The 18474-nt window shown below is 37.5% G+C and overlaps 1 protein-coding gene across 2 annotated transcripts in view; it reads right to left on the bottom strand.

Annotated features, from left to right (window-relative positions):
• Dpp10 (Dipeptidyl peptidase 10) overlaps window positions 1-18474 on the bottom strand; it is a 176408-nt gene that overhangs the window by 107388 nt on the left and 50546 nt on the right. For both annotated transcript variants that reach the window (XM_071718747.1, XM_071718745.1), the window contains exons 2-6: window positions 1466-1612; window positions 1247-1374; window positions 952-1163; window positions 564-727; window positions 333-436 (exon numbers count right to left, since the gene is read on the bottom strand). In XM_071718747.1, the coding sequence (XP_071574848.1) occupies window positions 333-436; window positions 564-727; window positions 952-1163; window positions 1247-1374; window positions 1466-1483 (626 nt within the window). In that variant the 5' untranslated portion in view covers window positions 1484-1612. The remainder of the gene's footprint in view (window positions 1-332; window positions 437-563; window positions 728-951; window positions 1164-1246; window positions 1375-1465; window positions 1613-18474) is intronic.

The raw sequence follows: 18474 nt of genomic DNA on the forward strand, positions 1-18474 counted from the left end.
ATTAGGTAAGATCAACGAAAAACACACTCAGGTGGACCTTCTTAAATTTGTTAGGGCATAAAACACCTATTGTAGACCAAGACTTATTCATATACAAAGATTTAGGTATATTTAGTCGTGTGTATCATTTTGTGTATTGTATGGAATACACACGACTGAATATACTTATATTGAATCTCTGTATATAGATAAAGCCAAAATTCTATACAAATTGAATATATAATAAGATACACAAATTTCTGTATACCTTTGAATATCCATTTCCTTTAGGGTACGCAACGTAAAAAATATTTTATTTATTATATTATTCTGAATGAGATTAATAAACTTACGTATGCTCGATGATTGGTGGTGGTTTCACTATTTTGGTACGAATATTTTTCAGATCAGCTAAATCGGCAACATATAGCTGTACGGAAGGATTTGGCGTTCCTGGCTAGTAAATAAAATACAAAGTTTCTAGAATAGTATTTCTTTCTTTTTGTTCATAAAACGTAAATAATATAAAAAAAATCTAGCTTCAGTAAAAAATATTGCAATGACTGTTCGAATATATCGCGTACCTTAGGATATCGTAGGGATCGTATATCAGGATATAAAGCTTTGTTTCCCTCTCCAAACCACGAAATATGCATCTCTTCTACGAGAGAATCATTGAACGAGGCATAAAGCATCACATGACCATCCGGCGACATCCAGATTGCCTCTCCGCTGTGCAATATTTCCTCTATAAATAATAATTAAGCAATAATAATAAATGTTTTAGTTCTGTTTTATTAAAAATCGTGTATTATTGTTAATTACGTAACATTGTCTCTCAATTTTAAAACGTGTCCTCGAGATCTTAATTAGTTATATCTTTTGTTACAGCTTAACTCCTCCTCTCCCCCAAACCGTATGAAAGTTAGGCAAGAAGTGTTTTAATAGAAAATTGATAGCTAAATATTTTACCTTCGTATAACCAATCTGGTACGCCATTGGACAATATACCGGGCACTGCAGTGTTCGTTACACGATATGCAGTATTGCTTAGGGGACCTGTTCTGTAATAAATATCGTAGTCCTGCACCATGACGAGTCCGTGTCCACTTGGAGTCCATTGCGCCAGTAAAAGATATGGATGGCTGTCTTTCTCAGGATAAGGTGTTAACACTATGCACTCTCTGTGAAATCGTTTGTAAAGTTCCTACATTAACCCCGCTGTTAACAAACGATGTGTTATCGATGCTCCATAAATTACACTGACCGTGTATTAAGATCATAAATGACATATTGTGCTAAGTACGAGTGGCGAAACAGTTTCTTCACATTTTGAGCAAGAAGTAAGAATTTTTGATCCGGCGATAAAGAGAATTTTGCTGGGTTTAATCGTCTCTGTATAAAAAAAGGTATTAACGTTTATTATCCTGATGATGAACTGAAAATAATGTAACAGAATTTATTTCTACGACATTTTCAGACTTACGAATGTCTCATTCGGCATCAAACTGTGCGATGCGATATTCGAAACGTTTAACAAGGAGATGCCACCCCAGATGTCTCGATAACATATATGGCGATTACTTGCCCAGGATCCATTGAATAATAAAGGAGATAATTCACCGGAGAGTACCTGAAAGATAGAAATACATCTCTTTGAACCAGATATACTTATTTTGAAATTTAAAAAAAGTATGCCAAGTTAGGTAAGTATAAAAAGACATTTCCATCTGTAAATAGGGTAGGTAGTCCATCAATGAACCAGTTGTACACTATAAACCATTGCAATATTTCATAAATGTAGTGTTGCTAGATTGTTCTTGTTGTCATGCAACGACTCGCATTTGAACCCCTCTTCGGCTCCCCAATCGGCCGGCAAATCGCGCGAAGGACGGCCGTTTGAGACTACATTTTGTGATTTTTGGGTGACAAACTAAGTTTTTTTGTGTGTATTGGCTTTATAATTCTGTAAGCAACTTTCTTCTATTGCATTATTTTACCGTATTTTTTGAAAATTATCATAAAAAATGTTATATGGTCTACAATAAACCATTTTGTTTTTTACTACAGTTATCTGTGTTATAAGTCTTATTAAACTGACTAGTTGCTACAATAAATAATAATCTAAGTAAGAAAAAGTCTGATTAAAAATAATAATTTTGATTGTAAGCTTCAAATAATGAAAACATAACATATATAATTAAGTTAGCTTTAATTTAAAGTCATGCTATCCTAATCTTACTTATCATGTCTTATAATTATCTCTTTCCTAAATAAACATTTTAAAACATAGTACAACTAAAATAACACTAACAATTCACTGTATAAAACATGTGGTTTATTCTTAAAAATGGCTAGGTTCATTGTGTACACACCCCTGTACACAATAAACCATTTGACATTGTTTTAAAAAAATAGAATTTGTGCCTAAACTTTAAAAATGACTTACAAGTTATCTTATACAGTATGTAGCCAACTAAATTCATGACTGTATGCAAAAACACAGATCTCCAACTCAATAATTGAGAGAGATATAAGCCTCTGAAATTTACATGGTTCATTGTTGGACTACCTACCTACATATACTTGCGTGAGTGTGAAAAAGAGGGGAGAGGGAGATGGAGAAGCAGGAAAGAAGAAAAGGAGAGAAAAATACAAGTTATGGAAGACAATGCACTTAGAAATGATCAAAATGTCAATTTTTCAATTTTTGTTGAAAAAAGTAGTTCATTTCTTTCACATTTTAAATTAAATATAATGTACAATCAAATTAGAATCAAATGCCATACGATCCAAGCTTAGATCTTTGACAGCCTTATATTAGTTCTCTGTGTGTGTGTGTGTGTGTGTGTGTGTGTGTGTGTGTGTGTGCGTGTGCGTGTGCGTGTGCGTGTGCGTGTGCGTGTGCGTGTGCGTGTGCGTGTGCGTGTGCGTGTGCGTGTGCGTGTGCGTGTGCGTGTGCGTGTGCGTGTGCGTGTGCGTGTGCGTGTGCGTGTGCGTGTGTGTGTGCATACATGTATAATTTTCCAACTTATTTAACTGCGCGCCGATTATTTGTCGGACTTGAAACACAGTTATTGTTGGAATTAAAACCCTTCTCTCCCCGGAATTAAATCGACTCGATTTAATTATCTAAAAACTGTAAAGAATTTATTGCGACAAATATTACCTCAGCCACGATTCGATCTTGGAACCTTTCTCATTCCGTGAAGGGTGTCGTATCAATTCTACTACCGAGACATGTGGTAATATTTATCGCAACAACTGGTTAACAATAGTTTGAAACGTCTTTCTCAGGCGATGTGAATAAATAATAATAAGAGAAATACCTGTTAAAGATCTAAGCTGCGTATGGTATTTGATTCTAATTTGATTGTATATCGTAACGGTCCTATATTTCTCTTATTATTAAATATAATGGACGTTAAAATATCTGAGAACAGATTAAAAATATTATCCTCGTACAGTTTGAATGTGGTTAGAAGTAGATAATCAAGAAATAAGTAGGTAAATAAATTGTTTTAAATTTTTGTTTTACTTGTCATCTATAAGTCGCTTGCAAAAGTTATGACATCGGCTTAACTTTAGAAGCTACTCTCTTCTAATTTTGTTGAACTTTTACAGGTAGGTATGTAGTAACTTATTAAATGTAGTCGAAGCTACTAGTGTAAAGTTGCGGAAATGTCTAGTTTTCAAGAATTCCAATTTAAATTATTTGGATTAATTAACGTTTTTTAAAATTCCGATATAAAAAAATAACAAGAATTCAAAAATATTTTGCTGAAATGTTTCACTTTATTAGTATATTTAAGCCGGGTCCGATTATCGAACCGAACTGCGAGCCGAGCCCCGAACCGAATCTCGAACAGAACTTGCAGGCGAACCTCAAATCGAACTCCATCGCGAACCGCGAACACGAGTTAAAATTTTTTGAAGTCAAATCTCGTATCGAGATTTACAATAAAATTTATATAAATATTATTTATATAAATTTAAAAATTTATATAAATTCTTAATGCATGTATGCAAAATGCAATATTTATGTTTACAATCATATTTTTTAACATTGCAATATATATTATAAATTTATTGCGTATTTATCACAGGTTTAGAGTATGTTTATGCAATATTAATTCTAAATTTTGTTTTATGGTTTGAAAAGGAATTAAGTTTTGAATACAGGAAAATAATAAAAGCACATGTACACATATTGTTTAAAATGGAATTGAGATAAAGAGGAGAGATTGTGTATTAGCTGCCATCTGTGGTGGTTGTTGTTGTATTATATCATTTGGTAGAATTACTACAGATGGCGGGACTTGTGTCGTTGTGTATTCATCCGCGCGCTCAGCGTAAACCGTGTCATCCGCGCGCTCGGCGCAGACCGTGTTGCGCTCCAGACTCTGATCACGCGAGCGGTGCGTGATACGGCGCGTGCGCAGGACGAACATATTCGTGCTTGCGGCACGACGAGCGTTCATTCGTCTTTCATCTTTCGTTCGAGTAATAACGTTCTCTGCCTTGAGACGATTCGGCTGCGTAATTCGTTACTGTGTGAAATATTGCGATAGTCTGTAATATCGGTACTGTTTTCCTCGTATCCCACTCGGCATGTTATGTTGCTGAAATATTGAAATATTCGGAAACAATGCAGAAACACTTCATTAACATCTCACTTGCAATTATATGCATCTAAAATATTTCAAAAATGTACCTGCACCATGTTTTTTGCAATATTGCATTAACAATATGTCTGAAATCTTTCAGAAAGTTGTTTACAATATTTATAAGTTTCTGTAATATTGCAAAAAAAATGTAGCAGATGCAATATTTCAGAAACATTTCCAAAGCACTACAAAAGCACTATTACGTTTACTTTGCACGAATAATATTTATGTAACATATCAAATGCAACACCGCATCTAAAATACCTGTGAAAAATCTCCGAAAGATTGCGTCGGTAATGAAAAATTGAATTGCAGGCAGTGAATTTTCTACAATATTGCGGGAGAAATATTGCAGATGCAATGGTTTAGAAACATTTCTGATACATGATAAAACTATTATTACGTTTGCATTGCACGCGTTATATTTTTGAATGTTTCACATACAACATTGCATTTGTAATATTTCCGAAAAGTTGCTGACAGACTTTAGAACTTATAAAAAATTAAATTTATTATTATATAATTATTGCATTTTTTCTCTTTTATTAAGAATTTTCTGATATTCCAAATTTTGTCATATGGCATTTTTAATATAAAATATAAAATATTTAATAATATTTAATATCTATAAAATAATATTCGACGCTGACTGGCAAAAAAGATTTATTCGTATATCTGTATTGTTAATATTGTTATGCGATAGCTTTATGCTCACCAAAATAAGCAAGTATAAGAAAGAAAGAAGCGTCAGAGTCAGAGGATCACCACTACCCTGTTCAATCATCGATATCAAGCGACAAGGCGCCGGTATACTACTTGGATGGGTGACCGGTTGAGAAAGCGGATTTCTTCGGACAAACGCGCGACGGCTATACGCACATATACGGCTTAATATATTTTTTTTGTTCCGGTAATAAAATATTTTATTTTTCACATATCAACAAATTGTTTTTGCGTCAGTAAGAAAATTTTGTTTGCTAATACGAAACATTTTTTTTAGTGTAAAATGTATTTGAAACATCTCTGAAGTGTTTCCGCAATATTTCGTAGATATATTTGAGAAATACTTCATAACATTGCCGAAATCTTTCAGCATGGTCACATTTGAAATAATTGCGGACATTGAAACATTGCCGAAATGATGTAGAAACGGTCGTAAAAAATTTCTGAAATATTAATGAAAGATGTAATATTTCAAATGGAATTTTGCAGAAATGGGATACTTGTCTTCAATCATAAAGCGATCACTGAAAGTATCTGTGGAAAGAGGACGTCGACGCATTGTCGAGAACGGTTGACGATCGATACTTGAGACACGAGGAATGAAGGAAGACCGTCGCCATTACCACTTCGTGTGTTCACACGTAGGACAAAACCGCCATTACTGGATGAGAGAGAATGCCCTTGCTGGCGTAATTCAGAGACGTAATCCTTTCGAGGATTTATTATTCTAGACGGAGAATGCTTCAGCTCTCAGGTAACTCTTCGATCTCTGTTAAAACCATTGATCACCACCAGAGTTGTGCTAATCTACGATTAGCCTGGTATAACGGTGTTACGTACGGAAATTTTATATTTTCGACGACGCACGTTAGAAGTTTTGAACGTTTAAACTACGCACGCGAGGCTCGGAATTCCGAGCGAACGCTCAGTTTCCTGTAAATGTTTATCTTATCGGACGACCCTTGGGGGGCTGGGGGCCAGATGGGGCCCAAAACTACGCTTCTAGAATGTTCTAGAAGCTTCTGGAAAACCTCCCCCCTTAAGACGCGATGGAAATGACGGGAATCTCGCGCGAGAGATTCCGGTCTTTTTCGGGTATAAATAGGGCGGAAAAACGCCGCGGAAAACAGATAGTTCCGAGCTTTGGCTCCTTCCAGATAGTTCCGAGCTTCGGCTCCTTCCAGATAGTCCTGAACTTCATATACTCCTTAGGCTCTAGCATTCAATTGCTCAGCCACTCCTTCGGCTCTAGCATTTCAATTGCTCAGCCATTCCTAAATCTCACTCAATTCTAGACAGTCATTTTCCTACATTCGACTGTACGCCTAAATCCGAGCATTCGCGCTCAATCCTGGGACTTAGTCTCCGTATTTTAAGACCGCGCCTCGCGCATAACTTACTTGTATTAAATTTTAAGAATAAAGGTAAGATAAGTTCAAAAAGGAATAAGCTCGAAATCTGGAATCTCATCTCGTGTTAAATTCTTAATCGATCACTTCTAAGATTCGACTCGCAGTTGTCGCTGACATAGTGCGTGGCGATTGGTCCTGAGCGCTGACGAAGAGTGTGGCGAGCAGGTACCTTTGCTGCCGAGAGCGTGGCGATTACGGGGTTGATTCTTGAGAGTCGTAATAATTACTATTAATTCCCGAAAGTGAATTTGGCCTTTACGCTGCCGATCTGAGCGCTGACGAAGAGTGTGGCGAGCAGAGTGTGGCGGATTGGCTTTTGAGCGCTGACGAAGAGTGTGGCGAGCTATAAAATTCATTTTCGAGGATTCGGGTTAGATGACGAAAAAGGGAGGTAGACGAACTCAAATTAAAAAGATTAGGTTCCAGATTAAACAAGCAGTCATTTCCAATCGAGATCCTCTTCTCCTCCTCCACCAATTGCAACAATTAGAAAACGCACCTCCATTTAAACCTATTCCTGTCGATTTCGACATCGATTATCCCCATTATAATCAAATAAATAAAAGTGATCCTCGGTACAAAATTTATAAACTTAGATATCTTTTCGGTCCCGAATAACAAAAGCAATAACAATAACAATAATAATATCCTTCACACGACTTGTCCAAATCCCTGGTAAATTGCTTAAATGCATTGACCAAAAAACGGACGAACAACAACAGAACGTGACAGAACGTGACAACGGACTTTTCGGCCCGTGTACATTTCGATCTTTGGTTTCAGAGATCACGAGAGCAGTTCGAGGAATACTTCCACAGGAGAAAGAAGCCGCCTGGCTTCACATTGCATGAAACTGAGCTCAGTATAAATTTCATTCTTTTCTTTTATGGTTGCAACCAATACGATTATTCACTTTCCTTTTTTCTATTTAAGTTGTAATTGCTTAAACCAGATCGTTACTATTGAGAATATTTATGTAAAAGAGACTTCTATACTAGATATTGTTAAGCATTTCAATGCAAATTAAGTTGCGTTTCTTACATATTAAGGTATGCCTACGGCATTTGATTACATTCTAGAAAGAACAACCGTTACATTAGTAAACTTATTCATAATCCGTTGCTTTGAATTATTGAGTTATGATTTCCTCCGACGGAATCTGATTATTACAAGTGATATTGCGAACTGAACTGCCATTTGTCTTGTTTCATGGATTAATACGTTACATATCATTTAACATTGAATTACTTTGAATTGTAGAAATTACACAGAAGACTTCGTCTTATGACTAATCACTTTGGGTTGAGAATTATCTACATCGTTTATGAGACGGTACAAGAATAATTATAATTTAATCAATCAGTATTTTTAAGAATAATTGTTCCATCACTGCTCGAGAATAACGTATTATTTCATGCCTTATTATTTCTTTGATATAATGTGTGATATTTCTGCATCTTATCTTTTATGTACATTGGTTTAATACGAATGATCCTTTTATTGAGATAAGCTCCTTTAAAAATTATACTTGACTATGTTAATAGTCTTATGAAAATTGCACACTGTTACAACTATTTCAATAAAATACTTCACTATTAAGAAGATAGTTAAGATAGTGATTTGATGCGTTTAAAGGGATTATTCGTTAATGAATATGTATATCTATTGTATATTTTATGCATTGACTATTCTGTCGGATATATTAATATGTTCATATATGCTTATGTCTTTAAAACTTCTATTACATTGTTGATAAAATTCAAAATACACAATCTCTCTCCCTTCGAATTACGAGTAGTGTGTCGTTTCCTATATTAAATCTAGAGACCAGGCTTATGCGTAAGCTTGTAAATAAACACATATTAATTCACCTTTTCCTGTTTCTATACTTTTTTTATTTTCGCTTTTTCTCTTTTCAGAGATGCCAATAATGTCGTTATCTTTTTTTTTGCACATGTCACTATCACATTCGAGTTCTTTACTTATTTCTTCTTATAAAAAAAAGTATGAGAACAGGAAAAGACGAGTGAATATGTGTAGGGGAGACCGGGGCCTAACCGTATGTGTGCTTTTATTATTTTCTTGTATTCAAAGCTTAATCCCTTTTCAAACCATAAAACAATATTTAGAGTGTTACCTACCTATAACTATATTTAATTAATATTGCATAAACATACTCTAAATCTATGATAATACGCAATAAATTTATAATATATATATTGCAACGTTAAAAATACGATTGTAAATATAAATATGCATTTTTTTAAACTTGTTATAATGTTCGGGATTTTTAGCGTCCCGTATATAATAATCTTTTCTGCTCATAATCACTAATTAATTTTACATTTTTTATTAGACCATTCCATTTTGTCTATCAGTAGTCGTGTAGACTGCACATACGTAGATCGAATCGAATACAGCAACTGGGCAATTACTCACGTTTTCTTTCATCGTTTATTTTTCGTCTTTTGTCATTATTTGTCTAGCTCGAAGCTTAGAGTAGTTCTGTCGGTACACTATCAACTAAAAGTTTGGTCTCCAGTAGATAGAGAAATTCAACACTTATTCAATGCTACCGGAGCGACACTTTTGACTGAATCTGTACAGTCTAAACCTGCTTACATAGAAACAGCTCATGCATGAATACACCACTACCACACTTTAATGTCAGATCAATTGCGTTTGAAAGGTTGGTTTATCAAAAAAAAGTCTTGCTAAACGAAAAAAAGCCGTTACCGCAATGTGCATAGTAAATGGTGCTAAACGTGAAAAGGTGCCACATAACTTCACTGAGAAATCACAAACATTTCAATTTGAAGGCAGACGTATTATTGATATGGGTTATGTTGCCAAACATTTAATATGCATAAATATGTATTCTTTGCAAAGTGATATCTTTGAAACTAAACCGTGAAAAAATTTAATTTTTTTTTAGAATAATCCCACACTCATGTTTTATACCCTACTGTTTTTTTTTTTATTAAAATCGTAGGATCCGTTCTATCGTTACATATTAAAATGTGATGAAAATGCCATCCTTCCACGTTGTGTATAGGGCGCAGGCACAAAAAGTGCTATTTTTAATTAATAAACTAAACGGTGAATCGACTTCAAAATTTCGTAATTGATAGATTAACTCCGTCTACAACATATTAAAATTTCAAAAAATTCGTAAGCAGAGTGAAAAACGACAGAACTACCTTAACTACCAGTCTACCACCCGACAAAGCGTATAATCTGATCATAAAAAGCATCTTTTGATGTTTTATCGAAATACCGACTTTTGGTAGGACACTGCGAACCGAGCCGCGATCACCAAAATGCTCGCAGATTCGTGGAGTGAGTACGCGATTGGTTCGTACCGATGCGATGTTCGATTGGAGGTTCGCGAACCCGTCAGCTCAACAATGTGGACTATGATCGACTCGCGGCGAAGTTCGGCTCAAGGTTCGGCTCGATAATGTGGACGCATGATCGGTTCGCGACGAAGTTCGGCTCGATAATGTGGACCCGGCTTAGGTAAATGCAGTATATTCTTCGATATCATCGCTCGTTGTTTATTAAGTTATTAACAAAAGAAGTTTCATAAATAGAATGTAACCACATGGATTTCAACTTTCCACACGAAGCGAGATCCGTCCCACATCGCCCCCCTGCTTACAATACGAAATGAGGTCTATCATTATACGGTTCCATATGGATTTCCAACTTCCCACGCAAAGCGAGGTCCATCCAACACCACCCCCTGTTTATAGTGCGAAACGAGGTTTATTATTGTACGGTTCCAACTTTTCACGTAAAGCGAGGTGTTTACAGTGCGAAAAATGTAAAAAAATGAATTTTTTTATTTCTTATTTTTTTTATTTTGTCAACAGTATACGTATAGTTTTCTAATACACTAATAAAATAAAAGATTTCAGCAAAATATTTTTAAATTTAAATTATTTTTTCATATCAAAATCTGAAAAAATGTTAATTAAGTCAAATATAAATTTTTTGGAAACTTTTCTGTTGCATTTCCGCAACTTCGCACTAGTAGCTCCGACTACATTTAGTAAGTACTACGTACCTGCACAATTTTATTAAAATCAAAGAAGGGTAGCCTCCTAAAGTCTTACTGTGACACCAAGTAAAAACTATGTTAAAACCTATGAAGCGCTTGTGACCAAAAATTGCAAGAAATTTCCAGTCGAAGAGCTCTCCTATAAAATCATATCTTTTAAGAGCAAGAATCTGACACTTGCGAAATAATAGGGTTGTTTCAGACCACCTTGTATGAAACTTTTTTCATATTTATTCGGTTTAAAAAAAATTATGGTTTTAATTTAGCCAATAGTTATGATACATAATAATTAAAGCTACGAAAATAAATTAAGTTCCTTTAAACTAGAATTAAAGTTCAGAAAGAATTTATTTAGAAAAAGGCATCAATCACAATATAGCCAATTATATGAAGATTTATTAGAAGAAAAGATATGATTTTAAATATGATTTTATCCTATAATTTTGTAATTGCACCCTCTTTTTCAATATATATCACAATATACGTAATATTTAAAAACTTTCAGTAATTATTTATTTTAGGGATGATCTCATCAATTTTAATGAACATATGTTGTCAAGGTCATCCTCCTGAGTGACCTTCAGAAGGTTATAGCCGTCGCTCGTTGTTTATTAAAAAATCATTGACAAAAAAAATTTGAAAAATATAGCAATTATTTTAAGTATTGAAAGAAATAAACAACTAATATGTATGTGAAAATAGTACATGTATGAACGAAGGAAAATCATTTAAAGCAGCGAATTGTTCATATATTGAATAGTCTTTTTGTTAAAACAGAGTAATTGGAGAATAGAAAAGTACTTATATATACAATTTTATATGTTAGAAAACATAAATACCAAATAATATTCAAATGGCTCCGCGGATTAAAATTCAGTATAAAGAATAAGGCAAGGAAAACCGTAACAGGATGTTCGTGCTTTATTATTATTAATCATCATCAGTCCTATTACCCGTGCCCGAGCGTGGTGACTTCTCTTCATATACATGTGTTGCGCACGTAGATTATACACATTGTAGAAAAGAGAACTATTCTTTTAAGTTTCGCGCCCTCACAGTAGGAAGTAATGCAGTGGCGCCAGGCGTGCGCCGCCATATCTTTTATATTCTTTAACAACGGTGAGTGAGCCGCGCAGTCGCGTTAGAGCTACAAGGTTGTACCGTTCTATAATAAAAGGTCTTGTAACAGATACAGAGAGTAATTCCGTAGATACCCGAATCTCCCGGATTTATAAGGAACATATATATTCTGGCGACCGTGACAGGACCCGGGAGAGATTAACGTTTCTAAAAATACGATGGATAAGCTACGGAAAACCCGAACGGTCGTACGAGCGGCTTTCACTCGAGCACACATGACATTGAGATACGAGATCAGCAAAAAGGATCCGGAAGTAGAAGAAATCATAGCATCATTCGCTCTTTTCAAGGAGAAGGCGAGCGTATTAGAGGATTTAAACGAAAAGATATTCCAATGGACCCAAGACACAGAGGAAATACAGGAAGAAGAGATGATTAAAGAGATCGAGAACCCCGATGAATATCGTATCAGGTATCAGCAAATGAAGGTTAATGTATCACAATTTATCGACCCTCCCCCCCTTCCTGTACCTAATCCCGGAACTCGTCAAACAGCGAGTAGTCCCTCAATTACGACCCCGTTAAATCATCCCGCACACGATAAAAGATTTAAGCTTCCAAAGATTGAGTTACAGAAATTTAATGGAGATCTGAAAGAATGGTTATTGTTCTGGAGTCTATTTAAGAATATCCACAGAGATAAATCCATTACCAAAGAGGACAAATTTCAATACCTTATTCAAGCCATGGTGAAGGATTCGAGAGCCTACGAACTGGTCAACAGTTTTTCTCCAACGGCAGACAATTACGATAAAGTTATTGATAGTCTTAAGAGCAGATTCGGCAGGGACGAATTATTGATAGAATTATATATCCGCAAGCTACTTAAATTAGTATTAAATAATACGGCTAAGAAAGAATCTAAGATGTCTGTTGTAAGCCTTTACGATAAACTCGAAACTCATTTAAGAGCACTTGAATCCCTCAATGTCACTATTGAAATGTGTGCAGCTATGCTCTATCCATTAGTCGAGTCATCTTTGCCGGAGGAATTATTGAGAGTCTGGCAAAGGCATCCTTCCGCATCGGGCATTACTGACGCTAAAGATCGTTTAACCAGGTTAATGAGTTTTTTGCAGACCGAAGTAGAAGCTGAAGAGAGAATATCCATGGCGGTAAGTGGCTTTGGTCTAAATATTAAGAACAGAAAAGGAGAGAATGCGAAACCAGAGCCAAACGAGACGCCGACAGCTGCAAGTCTTTACAACGCGAAAGAAACTCGTGTCATAAGATGTATTTTCTGCAATGAAAATCATGAAAGCTCTTTGTGTGACAGAGCAAGGAAGATGCCTATGGAAGAGAGGATAAGTATAGTAAAAGACAAAAACGCTTGCTTCAACTGTCTAAAGGTAGGACACAGCTGTAAGAAATGCAGTGTTACGTCCTGTGGACTCCACGATTTCCCTTTTTCGCGGAAACCTCTTAAAAATTTAGAGTAGCTTTTAAGATTAAAATCAAAACCGAGCATTAGCGGTTGTCCATCGGCAAGTGAGTTACGATCTCGACGCTATTTCCTATTGTAGTGAGGGACAGTCGTCTCGTCCCTCTAATGTTAATGCGGGTGCCTGATGCAGGGAAATTAATAACTCTCACTCACTTAACGTATATGAAGTATATTTGAGTACAAGAGCTTCAGAGAAGCTGTTTGGCAGAAATAAATATTCCGCACTCACACACACAACTCGCAACTGTATCGTAAGTCGTTATTTGTAATCGTAAGTATCTTCCGTAATATCTCGCGTAATATCTCGCGCCGAGCTCACCGCGTACGTGCTTTCTCCACGGGCTCTGCCACACGACTCCCCTCTCTTCCTACCATCCTCGATATCATCCTCGATATCAGATTCTTCGCTTGAATCCGTCTCGTGATCTCCGTCGACTTTATCTCGCCACGGTTTTAAATTAGCGGCTTTCCACACGCCTGTATACGGTTTTTGTGACATCTGAAATCCTTCGATATCACCGATAACATACCTATCGTTTCGTAACGCCTTAATGATTCTATAAGGATCTTTATACGCGGGGGCTAATTTCCCTGGGCCAGTGTCAAAATTCTTGACCATAACAAAATCATCTGTCTCGTAATGATGGGCTAGTTTCCGTTTCTTATTAACATAACCCTCGTTATATTTCTGGGCCCTCTGTACCCTATCGCTCGCTTTAGCACGTAATACCTTTAAGTCTCGTAGTTGCGTCCCACTAGTCTCATCGACATAATCTTTAAGCGCATCGATTACACTTCCGCGTTGTCTAACACCGAATAACAATTGACTGGATGTCTCGCCTGTTGAACGATTTGGCGTATTATTAATGGCAAACTCAATTTCTCCTAAGGATTTATGCCAATCCTTGCCATCGTATAGTTTTCCTAAAGCGGGACCTAATATTCGATTAACGCGTTCTACTTGCCCATTCGCTTGGGGCGATCCCGTCGCTATTTTAACATGAGTAATACCTGTTTCATTCATGTAATCCTCAAACTCTCTCGAAGTAAAGCATGTACCTCGATCGGAAATTAATGTTTTCGGTCTACTATAAGTTTGGAAATATTCACTCAAACATTTGATTGACTCTCGCGAGGTTGTAGATTTCACAGCGTATAAGCGCACGTATTTCGTAAACGCGTCTATAACTACTAATACATGTCTCTTCGTCGCATGAGCACGATCTACTGGACCATAATGATCGACATGAACAGTCATAAATGGCAAATCTCCCTTGGGAATACTATGAAGTAACCCTTCTGCTTTACTAGTATTTTTCGTAAATGCTATACACTTAATACAATTCTTAATATGACTCTTAACTTTATCCTTCATGTTCGGAAACTAGAAACTTTCTTGGAGTATTGCACAAGTTTTATCTATACCAAAATGGCCAAAATCATTATGATACCTGTGTAGCACTTCTTGCTCCATTGCGGATGGTACATAAAACAATATCTTATCTTTCTTCTTTCTATAGATTATACCGTTACGCATCTCATAAAAGGGATCTTGTTTTTTCTCTAATCGCGTCCTAAGTTCTTTAATGTTCGCATCGTCCGCTTGACTTATCGATAAATTAAACTCGAAAGTATTGTCTTCCAATACTAATATGTGATAAACTCGGCTGAGTGCATCCACATGCGGCATTCGCTTACCGACCCTGTGCTCGGTCGTGTAATCATAATTTTGGAGCTCTAACGCCCACCTTGCATCGCCCATCCATTTGCTCGAAACCAAACTCGAAAGTTACCCCTTTCTTTAATAAAGCGTATAATGGTGCAGCAATCAATGAAAACCCTTGTATGAATTTCCGAAAGTATGAGCTCAGACCTAAAAAACTTTGCACGTCTCTTACACATTGTGGGGTTGGGAAATTTCTTACCGCCAGAATTCCCGATTCAGTTGGACGTATGCCCTTAGCTGATACAACATAACCTAAAAATTCAATCTCTTCATAAACAAAGTGACACTTATCTAATCTTAATTCTAATAAATTATCCGTGAATATTTGGAGGACTCTGGTTAATACTTCGAAATGTTCTTCGAGTGTATCGGTTGCTATAACAACATCATCGAAATACGAAACTACTTCACCTGACTTAAGAGGTTCTTTTAAAGTAACGCTAACATGTCGTTGGAAACAGGCTGGAGCATTTTTCGGACCAAAAGGCATGTTAACCCATTCGTATTGTCCAAACGGGGTAACAAAAGATGTATACTTAATACTATCTTCATCCATATAAACGTGGTGAAAACCATCCTTTAAGTCAAGTAATGTATAATAGCGTTTACCCTGTAACTCGTCTATTTGCTCCTCAATAACCGGCAAAGGAAAATTATCGCGTTCTGTAATTTTATTTAAAGGCCGATAATCAATACATAAACGCAAACTGCCATCCCGTTTTCTCACTAAAACAATCCTAGAAGCATATTCAGAATTTGACGGACGAATTACTCCGTTTTTCAACAATTTATCAATAATCTCACGTAATTTATTCTTTTCATCATAAGATAATCTGTTTGGAGTAAAATGGAATGGTTGCTCGGTTTTAACCTTAATCTTAAACTTAGTTTTGATCTTTGGAACTTCGGGTCGTTTCGCTTCCAAATAAGTCGTTCGGACAGTTTCCTTAACCCTATCTCGTACTTCAGATGGTAACTCCGGATTAATATCTAACTTGTCTATTTCGCCGCCGCTAAATATGCTCGGCTCCACATTCAGGATTTCATTTTCCAACACTGATTTCTTTCCGTCCGGAAGTTTCGCTAAACCTAACCCTAATAGCTTTAAAGCGTCCCTACCTAAGAGAGCGCTATGTTTCATCGTGCCATCTGTAACGACTCTTAAAATTACGTCCTCGGCTGTCGCTTCTTCGCATGCAATTTTTAATTTAGCAACGCCTACGATTTCTACCGTCGAACCGTTAATTCCTTCATATCGTTCACACGCTATTTTCTCAACCCTATCACGCGGAACAAACTTTTCTTTAATCAGGCTAATCGGACTCGCGGTATCTAACTGAGTATCTAAACGGAAATGATAATTAGTCGCGCCACCAATTCTTTCGAAATCGACAAACTTTAGATATTCGTTATCCGCGACAAACTGATCGGTGACACTTGTTACTTGCGGCGTACTCTGCTTCGGTTCCTGCTCCGTCGTCGGGGTTGTCTTCTTCTGTCTCTGCGGGCAGTCTCGCATACCGTGCCCTTGAACTCCACACTCGTAACAGGAACCTCGATCTCTCTTTGGCTTGGTACACTCCTTCATCCGATGACCCGTCTGGTTGCAGTTGTAACACCGCGTTCCCTCTGCTTTATTCTCGTTCTTCTGTGGAACTCCTGGTTTTCCTTGTTTCGACTTGTCGGATACAACAACATTGCTATCACGTCCGTGCTTCCCTTTATTTTCGGGCCGCAACTTAATATTCTCGGACGCTCTCAACACCATATCTTTCCTCACGAACCGCTGCATTCGGGCTTGATTTTGAAGAAATCTGTCAGGAATCCCGTCGATCAAATAATCTACCAGCTCGTCTTCATTCACCGGTACTCGTCCTGCCAGAATAACTTTGTCGTAAAAGTATGTGCCGAATGTTTCGTCACTCTTCCATTCTCTCTTCTCAAACTGTCGCCGCAACTCAACTTTAGCCGGCCGGACATCGAATAAGTTACGCATCTGCTCTAATAAATTTTCGATTGGAGTCTCTAGATGCTCTGGTCTGGAATGGAACCACTTCAGCGCTTGATCCTTAACCTTTAAACCAATCAGCACTCGCGCAGCATTGTCATCTAACGAATACGTCTGCCGCACAAGGTTAAATTGCCTCACCCATCGGTCGAAAGCGTCACGCTCACCCGCGAACTCACTTACTAACTCGCTTATGGCGCTAATCGGCTGTCTGAAATTCGACCATAAGTTATTGTTTACTCTCGATGTCGCCGATGACTGCATTGCTATCTCTCTCTCTCGCCTGGTAATGTCTAATTCGCGTCGTAATAGCTCCTGCTCTCTTCTCCACTGATGAGACGGAGACAGCTCTCTCTCGGTACGTGGCCGGTCGGTAGTGTCGGCACCGCCAGAATCCTCCATACCGATCAGGGGCTCTTGCAAACGTATGGGTGGGATAGACCGATCCATCTCACCGCGCACATCATCCTGCGCAGCTTGGCGGTCGTCTTCCCGCTCATTATCCCGCCATGATGAATTCGCTAGCTCGCCGGATCCTACTGGTCCTACATCGACGTCGGTCCCGAGACGCTTGATTTCCTCCCTCCAAGACCCGCTGGCGTCATGTCTGTCGAGCTTCTTAATAAGATCCGCCTTATTTCCTTTCAAGGGCAGACCCTTCCACTTGCACATCTCCCTAAGAGCCGCGATAGAAAATTCACGGGCATCCATCTTGACCGGACCCGTTTCTTCTACGTAGCACAATCAGGCACACAAGGCTCGCGATCTTTGGTCACTAATCCCACTTTTGAAATGTAGTGAGGGACAGTCGTCTCGTCCCTCTAATGTTAATGCGGGTGCCTGGTGCATAGGCAGGGAAATTAATAACTCTCACTCACTTAACGTATATGAAGTATATTTGAGTACAAGAGCTTCAGAGAAGCTGTTTGGCAGAAATAAATATTCCGCACTCACACACACAACTCGCAACTGTATCGTAAGTCGTTATTCGTAATCGTAAGTATCTTCCGTAATATCTCGCGTAATATCTCGCGCCGAGCTCACCGCGTACGTGCTTTCTCCACGGGCTCTGCCACACGACTCCCCTCTCTTCCTACCATCCAGGGCCTTCTCGACTCGCGCCCTCTCTTGCCGACCATATTTACTACACTATTTTTTCTTTATGTTTGCTAAACGAGATCGAGAAATCGAGAGAAAACTTCCAGACGACAAAATCCAAGCAGACAAAGCATATACGACTACGTTTTGTCAATTTTGTCTGGCCCACTACTATAAAACACGGCGACATGACGCGCCAAAGGGGCCTTAATCC

Source organism: Temnothorax nylanderi, unplaced genomic scaffold, assembly GCF_030848795.1.
Source record: "Temnothorax nylanderi isolate EJ_2023f unplaced genomic scaffold, tnyl_v1.0 TNYL_tig0267_pilon, whole genome shotgun sequence".
In the NCBI taxonomy this organism is placed as follows: Eukaryota; Metazoa; Arthropoda; class Insecta; order Hymenoptera; family Formicidae; genus Temnothorax; species Temnothorax nylanderi.